We start from the raw sequence: 18,888 nt of genomic DNA, 5'->3' as shown, positions 1-18,888 counted from the left end.
TCCTGTACATCAGCTCACAGCAGCAATTTGCTGGTGAACACTGATGGATGGAAAGGGCTTGAGTATGTGTGTGGCCTGCCCCAGCCATTTCCCTGCTTGGGGAGAGGAGACAGGAAGGAAGGAAAGGGGGAAAAGCAGAAGTGTAGGAACACTGCAGCACAAAGAAGGACTGAGCCAGGGCAGCACGCAGTAAGACACAATCTGATATGAGATCGTCAATGCCTAATATTTTTGGTAGTGCTTACATCTTTTTTCATAACATTATTGTACTGATCCACCATCCACCAGCTCTACCAGAAGCACATCTGCCATGGCATTCAATGTCTGTTCCTATCTCCACCAGGATAATGAAGACTGGAACTTTTCTTGCTAGCTGCTGAATCCCTCCTGAAGGACTCCGGACCTGTAGTTTATCTAAACCACCCTTTCTCTAGCTCAAAAATGTTGTCATCCTTTTCCAGAATGAGTGGACGTTACCTTTCTCTCTGAGAGTAAGCTCAGTCTCAGATGAATCTGTAATTCAAAGCTATTATGGCACTGCCTCCTCCAGGTGTGGACTGGACTACACCACAGAACACCACATCCCTTGTTTACTAGCTCCTGAAGAAAACTGGCTTCAGCTCAAGTGGTGGAGACTCATATGGAGAAAGCTTGACAGGTTCCACCCCTACCATTGCCACGAGGTTACTCCCTGGTCAGGAATGTGGTACAAAGCCACCTCTGTATTATAAAATTAGAAGGAGGGATGTACTGCAAGAGCAAAATGGAAATGTTGTGTTTCATCCATCGAGGTCATAAACTCACATCACAATCCTGTCAGTAATGGCCAAAAGCTGTTTGGCATCAGCCTGACAACTTATTGTTCTTCAAGGAGTGCTTGGACCAGTCTTTGGACCTGCAAGTCTTGCGGTGATTCAGAACCTGTTCCAAGTGAGATTTTAGCAGTTCCCCAAAGGTCTGCAACAGCATCAAAATCCTATGCTTGAACAGTCCAGGGCTTAGAGAAGTTCATGCAGGTGTCTAAAAGAGAGGGTAATTTTAAAAAATACTCAGCTTTGGCCTAATGCTAATTCTCCTGAAGTGAAGTCAGACCTCCCATTTGCCCTCAGTGGGAGCAGTGTTATGTTGGCACTGAAAGCTTTTGGAAATATTGCTATAAAAGTCAATATGCCTTTTATAGAGAGTCTATGAAAGCTATAATAGCTGCACATGCAAAAGAAAGTTACTGCCCAGAAAAACAAATGCAAGGGAGAACCATGCTGGGGTATATGGCAGGGGGCCCTAGAGCAGACCACTGGCTGCATTTTGCAGAAGGACCCTTGGATGGGATCCATTCACACCGACATGTTCAGCTGACGCTCTGTTTATTATTTGACCATCTGTAAGGAGAACTCACTCCAGTCACTCTGCCTTCCCTTTCCTTCAGCAACTGAGAAATGTGCCGTGTGAACAGCACCGAACCAAGAACTGAGGAAAACAAAAAACGCTGCTCCTTACCCCACTGCTTCCCAGAATGATCTTCATATTCTCCATTGGAGCCTTCAGGTACCTGGCTATCCTTTCCTGAGCTGGCATCATCTGCAAAGGAAATGAAAGGGAAGATGTTAAGAAGGTCTCCTGCAGCACAGCACTACGATAACAAGAGTTTGCATTTCCTCCTGGAGGCACCATGTAGCTGAAACACACTCAACATACATTTGGCATCCATATCCTGGCACTTACAGCCTGGCCAGTTTAATGAACAATTTAGTCTGCTGCTTTATGAGCTTTTCGGCAGGCTACCAAAGCAATGGGAGATTAATCAACGTTTCCATTAATAGCTGACAAAAGCCTCTTTGTTTATGTTTACAGGTTGCTGTTCCCTAGGAGGAGCTGATCTGTTGTACTTTCTATGCAAATAATATAAATCAAAATTACAGGTAATTAAACCTCGGAGGTGGGGGAAGACTTATGTGATCAGTCACACAGAGCACAAGCAGTGGAATTAGGAATACTAAATCACTTTTCAGCTTCCATAAACAATCAAGAAAGCAACCAGGTCTGGGGCCAAATGAGCCCTCAAGAGATACTGAATGCAAAGCTATGGCTGGACAAAGCAATGCTGAATTGAAAAGCTGTTTGTGGTTTGTTGGTTTTTTTTTTAATTAAGATCACTCATCCACCGACCACACACCACTTTGTCCCTTGTCACTCTAGCTGTCTATACCACTACTACAGAACAGCACCAAGGTCTCAACTTTGTGCCCTATACTGCTAGGAGAAATAGAAATCACCACAAGGTGAAACCCCCACCTCTCCAGCAGCCCCCACCTCGAATTGCCCCTGTGTAATGGCCACCTACAAGGTCTCTGTGAGGGCCAAGGGAGAAGGAGAGTGCCCTGAGCCACCTTTTGCAATCCAGGTGATGCTGGTGGCCTCATACCTCTGCAGTGCCCAGATAGGAAGTTTTTTCCTCCTCCAGTAACAGCTGGACTTCTAGTGCACAAGTGCTCAGCTCAGAGCAACCTCTTACAGCAATGCATCACACCAGGAGGGGGGTCCACCTGAGGCCCTTTAGGCACCTACAGGTGACAGCGCAGCAAAGTATGGCTCTTCCAAGGCTATTTCTATGATCTACAAGTGGCACAGCCCCATACGGCAGCTGGATTTGAGGGGAAAATCTTGATTGAGAGCTACTCAGCTCCTAGCTAAAGTGCACTGAAGTGTGTGAAGTTTGATTTTCAGAGATAGGTCAGGTGAAGGCTGGGAAAAAGTTCACCTCAATAAGGAACTGCACTGCAAAGGTGTAAAAAAAAAAAAAAAAAGCAAGAGAAGTGGAAACATCTGACCTAAGGAATTAATCCCTCCAAATGCCCAACTCCTAAAACCCATAAGAAAAAGGCCTCATGAGCAAAAGAGAGGAAATTTCTTTCTGTAATCTCTGCAGCAGAGAAAACTTATCTCAGCTTATAGAAGAGCATGCCCCCCTGAAAATATACAAATAGTAGAATTGCTCTTTACAGTTGTTTTAGAAGTTGGGTTGTGCTTAAACAGCATCTAGTGCATAAACTTGTGTGTAGTCTTTGTGAGAGAAGAATGTGTGTTTAACCTCATCCTCACCCCAGTTTCTGCTATTTTGGAAAATCATTTCTTCAGCATGGGGCATTTTATGCCAACACATGCTCTGCTCTCGTTTGCTGCTGTCCCTTAAGCAGAGATGCCATATGGGTTTGTCCCCCCTCGCCCCTGACAGATTTTTCTCTTCTCCTTGTGGTTACTTCGGTGCAGTTTCCCCTGGAGGTATGTACAGCTGTCACTTCGAGGGGAAAAGAAAACTTTCAGGGCAGCAGTGTGCCATGCTCTTACTTCAGCAGCTCACTCCAGCTGACTGCCCCTTCCCACGTCCCTCTCACCCGGCTTTCCCAGGGCACTCAGGCCAAACCACAGGGAAGCAGCGTGAAACGCAGTCACACTCAGGAAACATCAACTCTCACGCAGTGCAGCGAGTGCAAACCCACCATCCAGGCCCGGCCGAGGCTGGCCCACAGCCTGTGTTACAGAGGAGGCGAGTAACCCATGTGCTGCATTTTGCAAATATATTTTTATAACCTTGGCAAACCGAATGCAGGCAATACAAATATACCCATTATATACGATGGCTTGCATATGACAGATTGTCTCCTTTCAGTCAAAATACTGAATCGATTATCTTCTGGCACTTGTACAATTTTTCACATAAATATCGGTAGTGCTACGAATGAAATCTTGGATGCTCTCTGACAGAGAACTTAGTAAATCTCTTAGCACAATTAGAAAAATGTATTGGGTAATGGAGAAGAAAGAAAAACTGTGGTCAGAAATGTCGGATTCCTGCCCATTGTTAACTGCCGAATATTTTAAAAGTGGTTAAGACGTTTAAGTGGCGATGTTCTGTCAATTATATCTTAATCCTACTCAGCTTGATGTACAAAGAGCAGTATATCCTCCCTTGCCTCCTGCCTCATGTTACAGTATGTCAGCCCATGTGTGCTCCCCCTGCCTACACACAAGGACTGACTGGCGTTCTCAACACCTCTTGACATGCTGCCAAGCTTTTGATATAAGTGAAATTGCTCTGAATCTGTTTGATCCTTTGAAGATGCTTCTTTGGTTGTTATCCTGCCAAATCGCAAACCTGCAGAGTAACCTACCAAACCCAGAAAAAATCATTTTGGGGGGAAGAGATCAGGATAACTCATGCCACTGTGCTGAGCCTATGAAGTAGATAATTTGGCAGGGGAGTAAGATTGAAATAACTAACTGCATGCATTTAGGCATGTTGGTTTAGATCCACTGGAACTTGTTTCACATTTGTTAGGAATGTGGTAACGTTAACAACAACACATAGCAGAAGTCTTGAGGTGGGGGAAATGTCATAAACACAGAAACTCATGTGGAACAAAACTACTCCTTCCCATCCCCAGAGCTGCACACTGGGTGAGGGATGTTACAGCAGCAATATACAGTGAATTGGGCTCCTACCTTCAGCATGACTGTATCTGAACAAACTCACATTTGAGAACTGTAGGAAAAAAGCTGGTTCATAAGATCCTGAAACTGGATGAAACTCATTTTGGGAAGATTCCCTGAAGCCCAGGAATTGCCAGTCAAACTGTGAGTGAGGCAGCAGAATAGCCAACAATATAACAAAAATGTGTTAACCTGGGATGTGAGTGACCCAGGGTCAAGTTCCTCTTCTGCTGCGTTCAGAGAGGGATTTGAACCTCCCCTCTTTCACCTTGGATGAGTGTTTTAAGCTCTGAACTGTGATCTCAGAGAGCCAAAAGAGAGCTTATTATTACATAAAGTGGAACAGCACTGTGGGAGACAGATATCTCAGGAACACCCTTAGGATGGAAGACCCCTGTCTAATTCAGATACCACCAAGATTTGACTTCCACCTGCTTCATCCAAAGTTAGTACTGCAGCTGCATGGGAACAATCTGTCTCCCCCTGTTTTGAAGAAGTTTCTTATTTTTAAAATTTTAATATAAAGACATTTCCTAGGGCAGAGAAACTCTATTGCAGTTGTTCTAGTCCCTGTGCTAGCAATGATGGATATCTTTCTGTACCACAAATACCCTCTGGTCAGCCTGCTCACTCCTAGGGAGCAAAGCCAAATTTCCTGAGAGTTAGAGGCATCTGGTTCGGCCCGAACCTGCAGTCTAAAGCCTGGTTAATAGTGCCCGATCTGAAGAAAAATGTTGTTTGCGTTTCACCCCAAGCTTTACAAACACAACTGGCAATATTCATATTAGACAGAGTGGACCTGAAAAAACGAGCCACATTCAGATATGTATGACCAGCAATACAAAACAATGAGTTAGTAGCAGAAATCACATGAGTTTTAGCTATATTCAAAAATTACCTAATAAGCTGATTGCTTATTCATGCTCTTGTCACCTCCCACAGAGGCAGGCAGGTCAGGGTGATGACTACATACAAAAAAATCAGCCTGCAGCCAAAGGGCAGCAGGGACCAGCTATGCAGCTTTGCCAGCTTTGCTGCCAGCAGATTACCGCAAGAGGCAGTGCTAAGAAGGATGAGCTGCTGAAGTTCCTACAAGCTCCCTTTTCTGTGACCTATATTGGAAGGTCACCCTGTACTGGACTTCTTGGACAGTATCACAGGCTTAGGAGAGCAGCCAGTTGGAAGACGAAGTGGAAAACCTGCCTTGAAAAATAATCACTGACTAATTTTATGTCACGAGTATCTGAGACCAAGAAAACATATACATGATTTAGGTGTTCTCACTGTACAATTTAGTTCCATGGCGTTACAAAGCATGTTGGCTGGTCGAGAAATCTGAAGTGGAAGGCTCTGATATCATGTCAGGTGATAGACTTGAAGACATGGGACAAACTCATGTAGTCCCTTCCCCTCCAAAGACTGCACCTGGCCATACAAGACAGGGCCAGGATGGATCCAGAGGCATCAGCCTGTTGTTCATGAATGTCATCCCAGTGGTGTGATTGCCCAGCTGCTCTCCAGCCATTGCCTTTCTCTTGCTTCAGGATCTCATTCCAAGCTGGCTTCTAGGTCTGAGATGCCACAGGACTGAGATGTTGGTGCTGTGTTGGGGAAGTGTGTGATGGGGCTGAAAGGGGCAGTCATAGGATTGGTTTTGCAGACTTGACACGTCTGAATGTATGAGGCCCTGATTATCAGTGCTGACATCATGAGTCAAATTGCCCTGTCTCACCCCAGAAAGCATGTTGTTCTATGCATATTGTCTGCCATGCATTTCTTTGGTCTAGCCCCTGTCCTGAAGCAGGCTGGATTTCTGAAGAAAAGGGATTTCTGTATGTAACTCCATCAATTGACAAAGCACTTGAGGGATCCTATGGGATAAAGAGTGCCACATAAGCTGGGTATAGTTACTGTTTATTACCATAGCAGAATTGTTCCACTCCCTCTTAAAAAATGGAAAATTCTGCATAACGGTCCAGCTCTGAGGGAAGCTGATGAGAAATATTCACAGACTGTTACTGAGCCCGGATCAAGTTTTATTTACCCACAGACTCTCCATGAAGGCTTCGTGTTTTAGCCAAACTGATATGACTGGTTTTCAGGCCAATACTACGTGCTGAGCATCCAACCACAAGTCAAAACAACAGCCCAATTTTTGAAGCAAAAATGTAGCTGTAATATTTCTCTATGATTCACAAAGTTGCTTTAATTTGTTATAAAGCAAGGCCCGTCCCTGCTCTGACTTGATGGGACCAGCTTTGGAGTCTTTGATGTCAGAGGCCTTGAAAGCCCCATTTCACAGATGAGCCAGCTTTGCATAAATAAACAAAGTGACCTCTGAACTGGAGCCTGAGACCTGAGCACACTTCAAAGCACTGGGGGAGGCGATGGGGGGGCAATGGGGAATGAAGCGATCAGCATGCATCATTAAGGCAGCCCCTGCTCAACGCTGCCGCTGAACAAGGGGTGTAAATAAAAGGAGGGAGACAAGCGGGGAGGGAGTGAAATGAGGGGGAAAGTGATGTAATCCAGTCAGGCTTGAACAATTATAATGAGGCCTTCTCTGATGGATGAATGAAAGAGATCTCTCTGAACTCCAGCTTTCAGAGCTGACTCTCGCCTTTACCCAGATGCATCATATTTGCACATCATATTTGCTCCCCAATGTCCTTCGTTGCTGCAGGTGTCTAGTGAGTGACAAAACACAAGCTGCTTGTGGGAGGTGGGTCTTGGGCCTTCCTAGGAGTTAAATCAGAATTTGTCAGGCTAAGCCTAACCAGTAAAACTGAGGAGTGGGAACACACCATAAACTTAGACTAGGAAGTGATTTGACTTATTTTTCGGTAGTCCTGACGGTGCAGTAGATAGAAAATAAACACACATGAAAGTAAGTACAATCTGAAAAGTAGGTCTCCGCAGTTTATCTCAGATAAATTCAGGATTTCCTGTAATACTTGCTGGAATTTAAGGGGAAATACAAGGAAAAGATCATTCTGTACTTTGTTTTAGGGAGTCTTCTGCTATCCCGACTGGTTCATCTGCTGCCCAGATGAATGGTCCATGAGGTATATAAGTAGGCAGGCAGTAACAACTTTATCACTAGTTTTGCAGGGATTAAGGCACTTGCTTTCCTCAGATCTCCTTATGTGGATTAACACTGCAGGTTTCACTAGCATTTCAGCTGGTATTAACCCCCAATGACCAAGGAAACACATCCCAACCTACTGGCTAGCACATGATTTCCATCTGAAAGCTACCACTGCCAGCTTCCAGGATTTTATTGCTTGTCTTGTGATATTTGGGGTGTTTGTGGAGGATCTTGATCCTGGCAAGTGACTACTTGAAAATTTTATTTTTTTTTTTGTTATTGAATAACAATTCTTAACATCTGTGATTGTAAAGAAGAACTCTACACAAATATACCCTAAAAGCTTGGAGGAAAAGGAACAAAACACTCATTTTTGAGATCTTGTGATTTTTCAGCTTGTTCCGTGGTTTTGCAAGGTCTGAATTATGGCTTCAGGACCTTAGGACTGGTGATCCATAGATGAATGCCAAGGCTGATTTGAAATCATGAAAAAGATTAAGATGCAAAGTCCCCATCTTGACTTATTCTGAATTTTCTCCCACCATTGAGATCTAATTTAGCAAGCCTCCTCTCTGAACCCTCCTTTCTGACAGAGGCCGACAGATCAAAACTCCAATGAACTCATTCCACCAACACAAACCTGGTGTAAATCTTAGATTTTTGAATGTTTTTCATAGTTCCTCCATCAACCCTTCATCTCATGCTCACCATTCCTTAACCTCCCGACTATATTAACAGTGTCACCTACTGTATTAACAGTGCTGATGCTATGAAAAGACAGGAAATGTGCTTAGAATTTATTTGGAAGGGCACAGTGAAAGCAAAGGGATCAGGAATATTTGGAGGGAAGAAAAAAGATCTTATGGAGGAAACCCCTCTCCCTGGACCCAGCCAAACAAAACCCCTCAAGATGAAAAAGAAGAAACCCACTCGGAGGAGCTCATAGCCAAGGAACTACTTTCCTCAAAAAAAACCCCAACAAAATCAACACAAGCTAAAAGGTTATTGGCAGAGAATTTGCCTCTGTAACAGGCACTGAAGACTTTACTGCCTACTGTCTTTGACTCCAGTTTGGCCAAAAATAACCAGAGGTATTGATACTGGAATTTCCTGAAAATAAAAATAGAAAATGTTTGTGTTAGCGGCTTTTTGGTATTTTCAGCTCTGGCCATTTTCATGAGAATTTCCATGCAAAAATTTTCATGGATTTCACTTCAGCCCCAGCACTTGGAATCCCTCTGCAGGCAGGATGATTTGCAAAAGAAACTTTGGCAGCCCACTTGCCTCCTGAAACACTGGAGAGACTCCACAGTCTATAGACCAAAGCCCTGGCTAGGGAGTCGAGAAACAAGACTTCTGTCGCTAGTTAATCTGTAACTCACATTTTTATGTTATGATGATGTACAGGCCCATTTTATTACCTGTAGATGACAAAGCTCTTAAATGGTGGTTATTGCTGAATCCCACATCTCAACACAGAGGGGAACATCTATCAGAAGCAACTGCTTTAAGACCAAAGAAGATTTAACTCTCTTCCACAGAATACAAGAAGGAGGGACTATGGGGTAGCATAGACATATTGGAGCCAGTTTATTTTATGGGCTCATACCAGTGCAGTTCCAACAGCACAGGCAAACCAGTCCTACTTCTCTGGAGAGTTTTAGCAGCCCACAGAGAATCTAGCACTGCTGTGCATAAGCTGCTACCAGCACCTGAGCTAACCCTTTTACCATTAATTCCTTCCTAATACCACTGGGAGTCCAACATGGACATATCCCTGCTCTGTACTCTTGCAGACCACTAAAGAATGTTGTGGTTTATTGTTTGGGCTTGATTAAAAAATTTTGGTATGGAAGGGGATCACATATTTCTTAGAGAGGAAAATGTGTAAGGTGGAGAGCTGAAACTCGAGAGAAGTGGGGTATTTTAGTCATATAAAGGAAGTAATACACAAGTAATGAGATAGAAAATGAGAGTATTTAAATTGAACATATGTGAAAGCTTCCCAAGAGGGGCATCTGCTAGACTATGGAACAGTCACCCAGAAGAAGAGAAAGAAGTTCTATTTCATGGAACCATAGAGTCATTTAGGTTGGAAAAGACCTTTAAGATCATCGAGTTCACCTGTAAACCTAACACTGCCAAGTCCACCACTAAACCATGTCCCTAAGTGCCACATTTACACATCTTTTAAATACCTCCAGGGATGGTGACCCAACCACTTCTCCAGGCAGCCTGTTCCAATGCCTGACAACCCTTTCAGTGAAGAAATTTTTCCTAATATCCAATCTAAACCTCCCCTGGCACAACTTGAGGCCATTCCCTCTTGCTTTATCACTTGTCACTTGGGAAAAGAAACCAACACCCACCTCACTACAACCTCCTTTCAGGGAGTTGTAGAGAGTGATAAAGTCTTCCCTGAGCTTCCTTTTCTCCAGGCTAAACACCCCTCAACCTCTCCTCATAAGACTTGTGCTCTAGACCCTTCACCAGCTTTGCTGCCCTTCTTTGAACACACTCCAGCACCTCAATGTCTTTCTTGTGGTGAGGGGCTCAAAACTGAACACAGTATTCAAGGTGCGGCCTCGTCAGTGCTGAGTACAGAGGGGTGATCACTTCCCTAGTCCTGCTGGCCACACTATTTCTGATACAAGCCAGGATGTTATTGGCCTTCTTGGCCACCTGGGCACACTGCCAGCTCATATTCAGCCGGCTGACAACCAACACCCCCAGGTCCTTTTCCACCAGGCAGCTTTCCAGCCTCAATCTTTGGAACATTTAATATTATAATGGTCTAACTATGGCTGAACTAGAGATTTTACAAATCCATTTGCTAAAGCTGGCTCATCTGGTTCCCAAAGAGAGCTTTAGTAACTCCTTCACTCATTACTGTGAATAGTGTATGATCGATAAGAATGAAAATGCACAACAGAAAAGGATGTTTATGAAAAAGGAGTCCTTGAAGACATAAAAATATTCTTTATTGGCTATATCTATGCAGAGGAACTTTGGAGCTCTTCTGAGTTCCTGCATGGATCTCTTCCAAGTTCATGCAGGATGAGACCTGTGCATACCATGTTCATCTCTCTCCTCCCCTTCTTTGTCCCCATAACTCTGTATCTGGTTTAGATCTGCACCTACTTTATAACTGTTTCTCCTTCTCCTTTCCCAACCACTTTCCATAAAGCTGTGGAGGGAGAAGCCTTCCTGAAGGTTTAGTTCTTCCCTTGCTCCTTGTGGTCTATTGCTACCCACAGAGCTCACAAAGTCATCTGAGACACATTCTCAGTCATGGCACATCTGCACATAGGGATGCTCCAGCTCCAGCTGTAACCACACAAAGAACCACAAGGAGAAAAGGCTGGAGCTTTTCACCGAACCACTGCAATTCCCTGTCCTACCATTATAACAATTACATTATAAAGGCAATCACAGGCCTTCCGCCATGCCGACTCCTCCAGACACCAGGACCTCCTGCCTGCCTTCAGGTCTCCATTCCACAGGGGGCAAGAAAACAATTCTTCCTTCTTTGTTGTTGTTGTTGAGGTTACTTTTTTTATCAACATGCTCTAGCACACACAGACAGCAGTCCCAAGAGCTCTGCACCACAGGCACCAGTCTACGGTTATATTCTTGATCTACTACTGGAGAGGATAAAAGGGAGAAGAAATCAGAGAACAAGATGAGTGGTTAGGCTTCTGCCTTGTCACCAACACTTTCCGAGCATGAAAGAACAGCACCGAAGAGACAGAAATTACCAAGCAGCTTCATAATTATCAGCTTGTTCAAGGTTCCAGACTTTGACCAAATTGATATTTCCCAGTATTTTTTAACTGTTACTTGCACAATGATAGTATGAAGGATTTATTAGAGACAGGTTCCCAGTATATTAGACATTTTCACACACAGCACAAAAGTCAGACTATGTTAAAGAGTTTACTGTGTGGGTAGTGCAGGCACGGAGTGGATGTCACAGGTATTGAGGATTCTCAAGAAATATATTTTTTATCATCCACCTGTTTTGGCCTCCTGAGGGAACAATGGGGGTCTTGTACTTTTATAGAGTTGAAAAGCAAAGCTTAATTTATAACACCAATCAGCCTATCTAAATTTATAACAATTTTATTGCATTTGTTATTTATAATAATAAATCATTAGTTACTTATAGTAAGTTTAGAAACATTGGGAAGAATGATGTGATTTTAATTGTTATCTGACAAATAAAGATGTTGAAATAACCCTTATTTTAGAAACCTAACTCTAGTGCCCAAGTTAGGAGCAAGAACAAAAAGGTCAGGTTGATATCTACCTCTCTTCCCTGACTGTAAAGGGATGATGGAGAGTGCCTCAGCCATGTACAGTGGGTGCCAAAAGCGAGGTGGTATGAACACTCCGCCCAAGAACATAGGCCAAAATTCCATCTTCAACAATCCTAAATTGCTTAGGGTTGGGGGAGGGAGGCATGCCACTGAAAGGACTAATGCAAGGTTAATGATAAGAAGAAGATTACAGCAGAGCCGAGGATAAACTGATAAGACCTGGCTCTCAGCCTTCTATTTTAACCACTACGCAGCTGCTGTTCCCACATAAAGTTATACCTCTATCACTCTCCTTCCTAGTAGCACTGATCGATGCTTATTATTTCCTTCACTGAGATGTGTAGGAACATCATTGATACATGTTCTATCTCCCTGAACATTCACATGGTCAAAATAGGCAGCACAAAGAAATTTCCAGAGGAGTTGGAAGGAAAGAGAGGTCATATATGTCAGTGACTGAGTACAGGAATTATTTTTGGATGGCATTTATAATTAAACAAAAATAATCAATCTTACAATCCCATCCCTTCCAAACACTGAGTTAATTCCTTAGTGTGGAATTACCCAATCTATCATGATGAACTGGGAATTGCAATACTGGACTTTACAGACAGGAATGTGGATCCAGCTGTTTCTTCAACACCAGTATGTAAATTATTGAAACATTCTTTATGGGCTTATATATTTCATATCCTTCTGGTAAAAAAGTAAAAATATCTCTTATGGAAGAAAATGAAACATCTTATGCAGTATGACAATTACCAGATGAAGCAAACTTTCAGAAAGGACTGCTGCTTAACATCTTTAATGGGAAAAGTGAGCCGCATGTGTGTTTGCTTGAGGCGAAAAATCACACCTCATCAGGATCCATCACTAGCCTATTATGTTTTAACTTTGATTTCAAGAAATAACAGCACCTATAAGTGGCAAAAGTGCTAAGAAATCAACAAAGAATGACAGTTTTTAATTGGACATATAAAAATCATAGATTCATAGAATGGTTTAGGTTGGAAGGGACCTTAAAGACCATCTAGTTCCAACCCCCCTGCCATGGATAAGGACACCTTCCACTAAACCAGGTTGCTCAAAGCCCTGTCCAACCTGGCCTTGAACACTTACAGGGAAATCTCAGTGGCTAAGACATTAATTATATTCAGTAAGGCACAAAATGTTGTTAGGGAATCCTTCCTTTCAGATTTCAAAAGTAAAGAGAACTATTTCAGAAAACAGTCCATATATGTAATAAATACAGATTTTTAAAAATTATGTTATTTGCAGCTGTCAGCCCCTCAAGAGCCCCAAACACATGACTATATATTCAAATATCTTTTGATAAACAGACTTGCTAAAGGACAGGTAAACCACTAAGACAGAAAGTACAGAAAAGGCATTTGAAAGGTCAAAGAAGAAAAACAAATTTTAATTTACTCTTTTTTTAAACTTAGATTTATCTTCTAATAGCAAACTGATATGCAGTAGTGTAATAGCAATATGACAGTGGTGTAATCTCTCTGGCCACTATACTTTATAGCATGACAAGAAGTTAAATTTTAAAAAATTGAGATTTTGGGGTCCAATTGTGAAAGATAGAAAGTAGCCTCAGTGTCTGAGATGTCAAGCCTTTCAACATTGCCCTCATAAGACGTTAAATACATAATTTTACTAGTGAAGTGCCATATACCTTCTATATAATGTTAAATGAATGCTACATGTATTTCTGGGTCATTGTCAGACTAATAATAAACTGGTTTAAGTAGCAAAATGTTACCACTTTCACAATTCTGTCCAAGAACAACTCTGGGCAAGTGGCAATTTTGTTGGCTCCCAAAACAAACGGAATACTTGGCACCCTACATAACGTGAGGATTACAGTATATTACACTGGATAATATGGGCCTATGTCTTGCCAAAATTAAACCTAACCTAATTACTTGGAGTAAATTATAGCTTTCCATGTGGGGTAAAACACAAATTGTAAAAATGGTTGCTTCACAATTAACTATATAATCCCAATGCTGTCATTACAAATTTCTAAAACATACTTCAAAACAATGACTAGTGTAGTATGGTCATTCCTGTGGGACAGAATTAAATTCCCTTGTGTTTTTTGTGTTGCTTTTTTCTTTTTAAGATGTCTGTCCTAGTGCATGACCAGCAGTGTATGAGACCAACAACCAGAGTAGGACCAGTGACAGGAGCTACCTAAGAAAACACATGAAAACCAAGATTATTTTTAGGTGGAATTCCACAGCTTTTGGGTGTTCAGTTGCAGAGCTACTGCTTTTTTTGAAGACCAACGGTGAAGCTCTCCCCAACACTCAGAACCCTCTACAATCAGAGATGCAATGCATCCCATGTTAATGCATTTAATATTTTGACCCTCTTTTAAAGGCTTCACTGAGGTGAAGAAAGAGTGGCAGAGAATCTGCATGAGTCATACTGTTTTGCAGATAGGGAACAAAGGCACTGAGACCATGCAAATAAATGCACTGAGTAGACAGTCTAGGGCTGCAATTTGAATTCAGTGGTTGTCAATGAACCAGAGCTAGCTAACACCTAACCAGTTAGCTGTCACCTATGACCTTGCCTAGATAAACAAATTTTTCCAAGAAGTATTTCACCTTCTTTGACATTTCGAAGCTAAAGCAGGTGCAGCTTATTAGCTTTCTATGTGAGTTACCCCATAAGGACTGATCTTGAAGAGCACTGGAAGCCACAGTGTGCGCCAAAGGTGAAATGGGAACATTTAAGTCCTCTATTCAAAACACAAAGAATATATCTCTACTATCTGTGGGGGAAAAATATTTATTTTTTTACTATTAAACAGTGCTTCATCCAAAACCTCTAAATACTTACTCTAACAAGCACTGCTGTTATACACCTTATTTTTACTGTGATAATGCATACTATTATTAACATACTCATATGAATATTGCATACTGAATGTATCCCACACGCTGTTGGCTATTTTAAACAACAGATGTGAGAGGGATTTAAATGCCAGTTTTAAAACTGTGCAGTTGATTAAAATCCCGTGAGCCATTCATAGATTGCCAGATATTCTATTTACATGTATTCCTCCCATGTTAAATACTTCAGGGAATACTCTAGACCCTGGCATATGGTTTAGAATGATGATAACTGATGTTGGAGATGCCACACAGACAACAGGACATATTATCCAGTTACATCTGTGTGTAAAATGCTTCGAGTTTTTTTGATGGAAGGAGTTATGAATGTGTAAGGCTGAGATGCTACATTTATGTCCCTCTAAATCATGCTCAGAGATAACAAGCAGTTAGAGCCCCATCAATGCAAAAACAAGCACTTTTATGAATGCATTTCATTGCATCCATGTGCTGTTATCCTCTAGGGTAACCATGACTTGTGGGTGAACCTTGAAAAATTGTGGAGGATCAGCTTAAAAGGAGCACTCCAATGCCAAAATGCATCCAAACATTGAAAACGGAAACCTTGTGAGAATAGTCTGTGCACAGTCAGATTGCAGTGCACTCAGGGCTTACTCTTCACTTCTTCTAACACCGGGGAAACCCCTATCCATGCCACAAATCTGACTGACTTCAACTTCTGCATCTGCAGCCTCACAAATCCCACGGGCCCAAAACTCCCACGCTCTATAGCAGAGGCCCTGCCTGACAGATTACATGCAAATGTTACAAATACATCATAGGTTATAGTAGAGGAATGTTCACAGTGCTGCAGACACGTTCGGGAAAAAAGATTCAGCAAGACCCCTTGGTAAAGTCCCCACGGTAATACATCCTGAATGAGGAACTCTATCGTGTGAAAACATTCCTAATAATTCTTTCTGTTTTCATTAATAATATTAAATTTCCTGCTTCTGGGGTATCTTTTTGTTTTAACAAGCACAGCTTTTTGTCTCGTCTTCTGAAAGACTGCACCACTGTAGTCTATTATTACTATTTATGCTGAAGTCGTTTAAATGGACAAGGCATCCATATCCAAAATCAGCAATTTGCAAGCCATAATCTCATACCAACCAGATTAATGTGACACCTGAGATGTGTTTTCTTTCAAGATGTAGGAGTCTGAATGGCTGAAAGTGTCAGAAACGCATGAAAAAGTAGTCTTTCTGCTTCAGAAACATATATGCAGTTGATTCTGTGGTGCTCCTAAGTGGCCTTTGGTGATTTTTTTCTTGACAAACAGCCAACTAAAATTGAATCAAATTGTAATTGGCCAATGGTTTGAAATCACTAGGAAAAAAATAGAGTTGTTTTCTTACTATTTGAAATACCTCATTCTGGCCCAGAAATAATTAGGGGCGGATAAATTATCTGGTCTACGATTTTCTCTGGCATATTATTTTACTCATGTCTTTCTTCTTCCTCTGCAGGGGGTGCTTGTGGTCATATTGTTCTTTTATTTATGGCTCACAGCCTTTTCAGTGGCAGCACGCACACCAAAGCACAGGCACAGAGCAGGAATGTGAGGTAACCAAGAAAAGAAAAATGTCCTAGACCATGCCAAATCTTTACAAGAACAGCAGTTAAACAGAAAACTATATCCTTAAAAAAAACCCCAACCTGGGAAACAACAATGCTTAATTAGAATATCATGATTTGTATATTTAAGAGCTTTAAATATAAGACCTGGTTCCCTATTGAATCCTAATTGGTTCTTTTGAAATTCTTTTATAAAACAGTGCTCATATTATCCAGCTGATGCATTCCCCTATTTATTTTGCCTGATGGTGACTTGCTTCCACTTTGAATTGGTCACTCCCAGGACTGCTCTCTGGCTCAGCTTTCAAGCTGATTTCTCTGACAAGCTGGCAGCAATAAAATAATTCATTCCAGAGGCTGAGAGAATCACCCGCAGCATATACTGCAAGTATCGTCTGGCAGCAGTACAGAGGCCTACGCAATGGGAAGCCTGGGGTAAACCCTGTGCTGGGATGCATGAATACTGAGGGGAGGAGGAAAGGCTTCAGTAATTTGACCAGGAATAGGAATAAAGGCAGCATCATGGCAGTGGGATGGAAGGAACGCTGGAGAGGGCTTGCTCTGAAGAAGACTCACTGAAAGGAGGAAGAAGCAACCAAGGAGAGGAATATTTAGAATAAAAATGTAATTTCCAAGAGAAGCAGCAAGCACCTGGGATGAACCCTGCGATGTGGTGCAGGTTTTCAACCTGTGGTCTGCATATCCATGACCACTTCTGAAGGTCCAGGAAGATACCTGAAGAGGACAAGCCAAACAACAGTAGCCACGCTTTTGCAATTATTTGATATAGTTTTGTCTTTATTTCGGCTGGAAATGCTGGGGATCACAAGCTGAAAAAAAATTCCTTGTGCTAAACAATATGATGTGAGAAGTCTTATAACTATAAAACTCTGAAAAAGACGAAACAGCAGATCCACTCCTGTTCAAAAAAAAAAGTAAATTCCTCAGAACCTAGCAAGAGCATGGGGTTTTGGATCATATCTGTGACTGGGGTTTCTATAAGAAAAAATAGGCTCAAGGTACTACATCTCCCTGCTGAAGTCACTGGATCTCTGAGTGCTCAAGGCAATCAGGTCTTTCCCGTATCAGCATGACGTGTAATTAACTGGCCCAATATCTCACTGAATAATCACCAGCCTGTTGCAAGGAAGTCTGATTACATATCCCCGTGTGCTTCCAAACCAACCACATCTGGGTAGATATTAGTCACTGTTTTTACAGTAAACTCCTGGACTAAGATCTGCTGTCTGATGCATTTCCAAGGGCTAGAGACCCCACTACCAATATGCCCTGAAACCTCTGGTAGCAGCAGCTCCAGCTGACTCCCACATGCTCCCTTGGAGTCCCATGTAGGGGGAGGCAAGTCAGGGTGATTTGGCAAGTCCCATTTGAGATAACACAGCAGGAAAGCAGGGTTTAACTGTGCTGGCTTTGCTCTTTGAGCACTCAAAAATTACGCTGTTGGAAAACTATATCAGCCTCCACATGAATCTTCCTTAATTTGACTTCTGGCTGGTGTAACCATAATTTGTCAGCATTTCAAACTACAAGAAGTCTCTTCTGCAAGACCTCATAACAGAGAGAGCTGGCCCTCCTGCACAGCTCAGTTTGTTCAGCTCAATGGGCAGATTTCCATTGTTTCTGTTCAAACTTGCCCACATTGTCCTGGCCCAGTCTACATAAAGCTCATTGATCCCTAAGGATAGCCTGGCCAAGGTCAGCTGCCTGACCTACACCTAGGACGGCTCTCCAGACAAGCTGTTTAGATGGTGATGCACCACACTACCCCTCCACAAGCAAAAGCTAATGCAACCATCGGAGATGCAAAACAGACTTCATAACATGACATTCAATCACAAAGCCCTATATTGAAATCTTTCCATTGAATTGCCAGGCTGAAGTTGGCTGAATTTAGGATTATGTTTTAAATGAAGCAGAAAATTGCTTCTATTTTATTTCTAAGCTACACGTTACTCAAGTGATCAGATATTCCAAATGAAGACTGCATTGGAAACTTCCCAGAAACTGAGGCGTGGCATTAATTCTGTATAAAGCAGAGCAGAAGGCAGCTATCTCCTTTCTATAGCATGAGGGGTTATTTGGTGCCCAGCAGTCTTAAGAAGATTAAATATCCCCTTAATTTCAGAAGCCTTCTTCTCTGGCTATAAAAATGCTATAACTGCAATAATAATACAAGTGATTGTAAAACTTCAGTGTTTGGCTTGGATTAATACCACTGCTACTTTATTCCACAGGGAAAGTATTGCAGTAGGTCTTGTGTTATCTCCTCCAGACAAGAAGGGTTAATTACCCATTATTCATTACAGCAATTGTGTTTCTGCTTGCCCAATGGAAAAATTACATTTTCTACTTTATAAACAATGGGTTAATCTTATCAAAAGAAAAAAAAAAAAAACCACACCTCTGAAAGCAGATTTTTTTTTTCCATTAGCCCTTTTTAAAGAAGAAAAGCATAAAAAACTGAAAAAGTAGTTTTTAGCTACTG

The 18,888-nt window shown here is 42.0% G+C and overlaps 1 protein-coding gene across 6 annotated transcripts in view; it reads right to left on the bottom strand.

Moving 5' to 3' along the window:
- Positions 1 to 18,888, bottom strand: part of FGFRL1 (fibroblast growth factor receptor like 1) — a 179,173-nt gene that overhangs the window by 13,276 nt on the left and 147,009 nt on the right. For all 6 annotated transcript variants that reach the window (XM_074821886.1, XM_074821885.1, XM_074821888.1 and 3 more), the window contains one exon: positions 1,498 to 1,578. In XM_074821886.1, coding sequence (XP_074677987.1) covers positions 1,498 to 1,578 — 81 coding nt within the window. The remainder of the gene's footprint in view (positions 1 to 1,497; positions 1,579 to 18,888) is intronic.

The sequence above is a fragment of the Strix aluco genome, chromosome 4, assembly GCF_031877795.1.
Source record: "Strix aluco isolate bStrAlu1 chromosome 4, bStrAlu1.hap1, whole genome shotgun sequence".
Lineage (NCBI taxonomy): Eukaryota > Metazoa > Chordata > Aves > Strigiformes > Strigidae > Strix > Strix aluco.
This window is presented reverse-complemented; position numbering and strand designations above follow the sequence as displayed.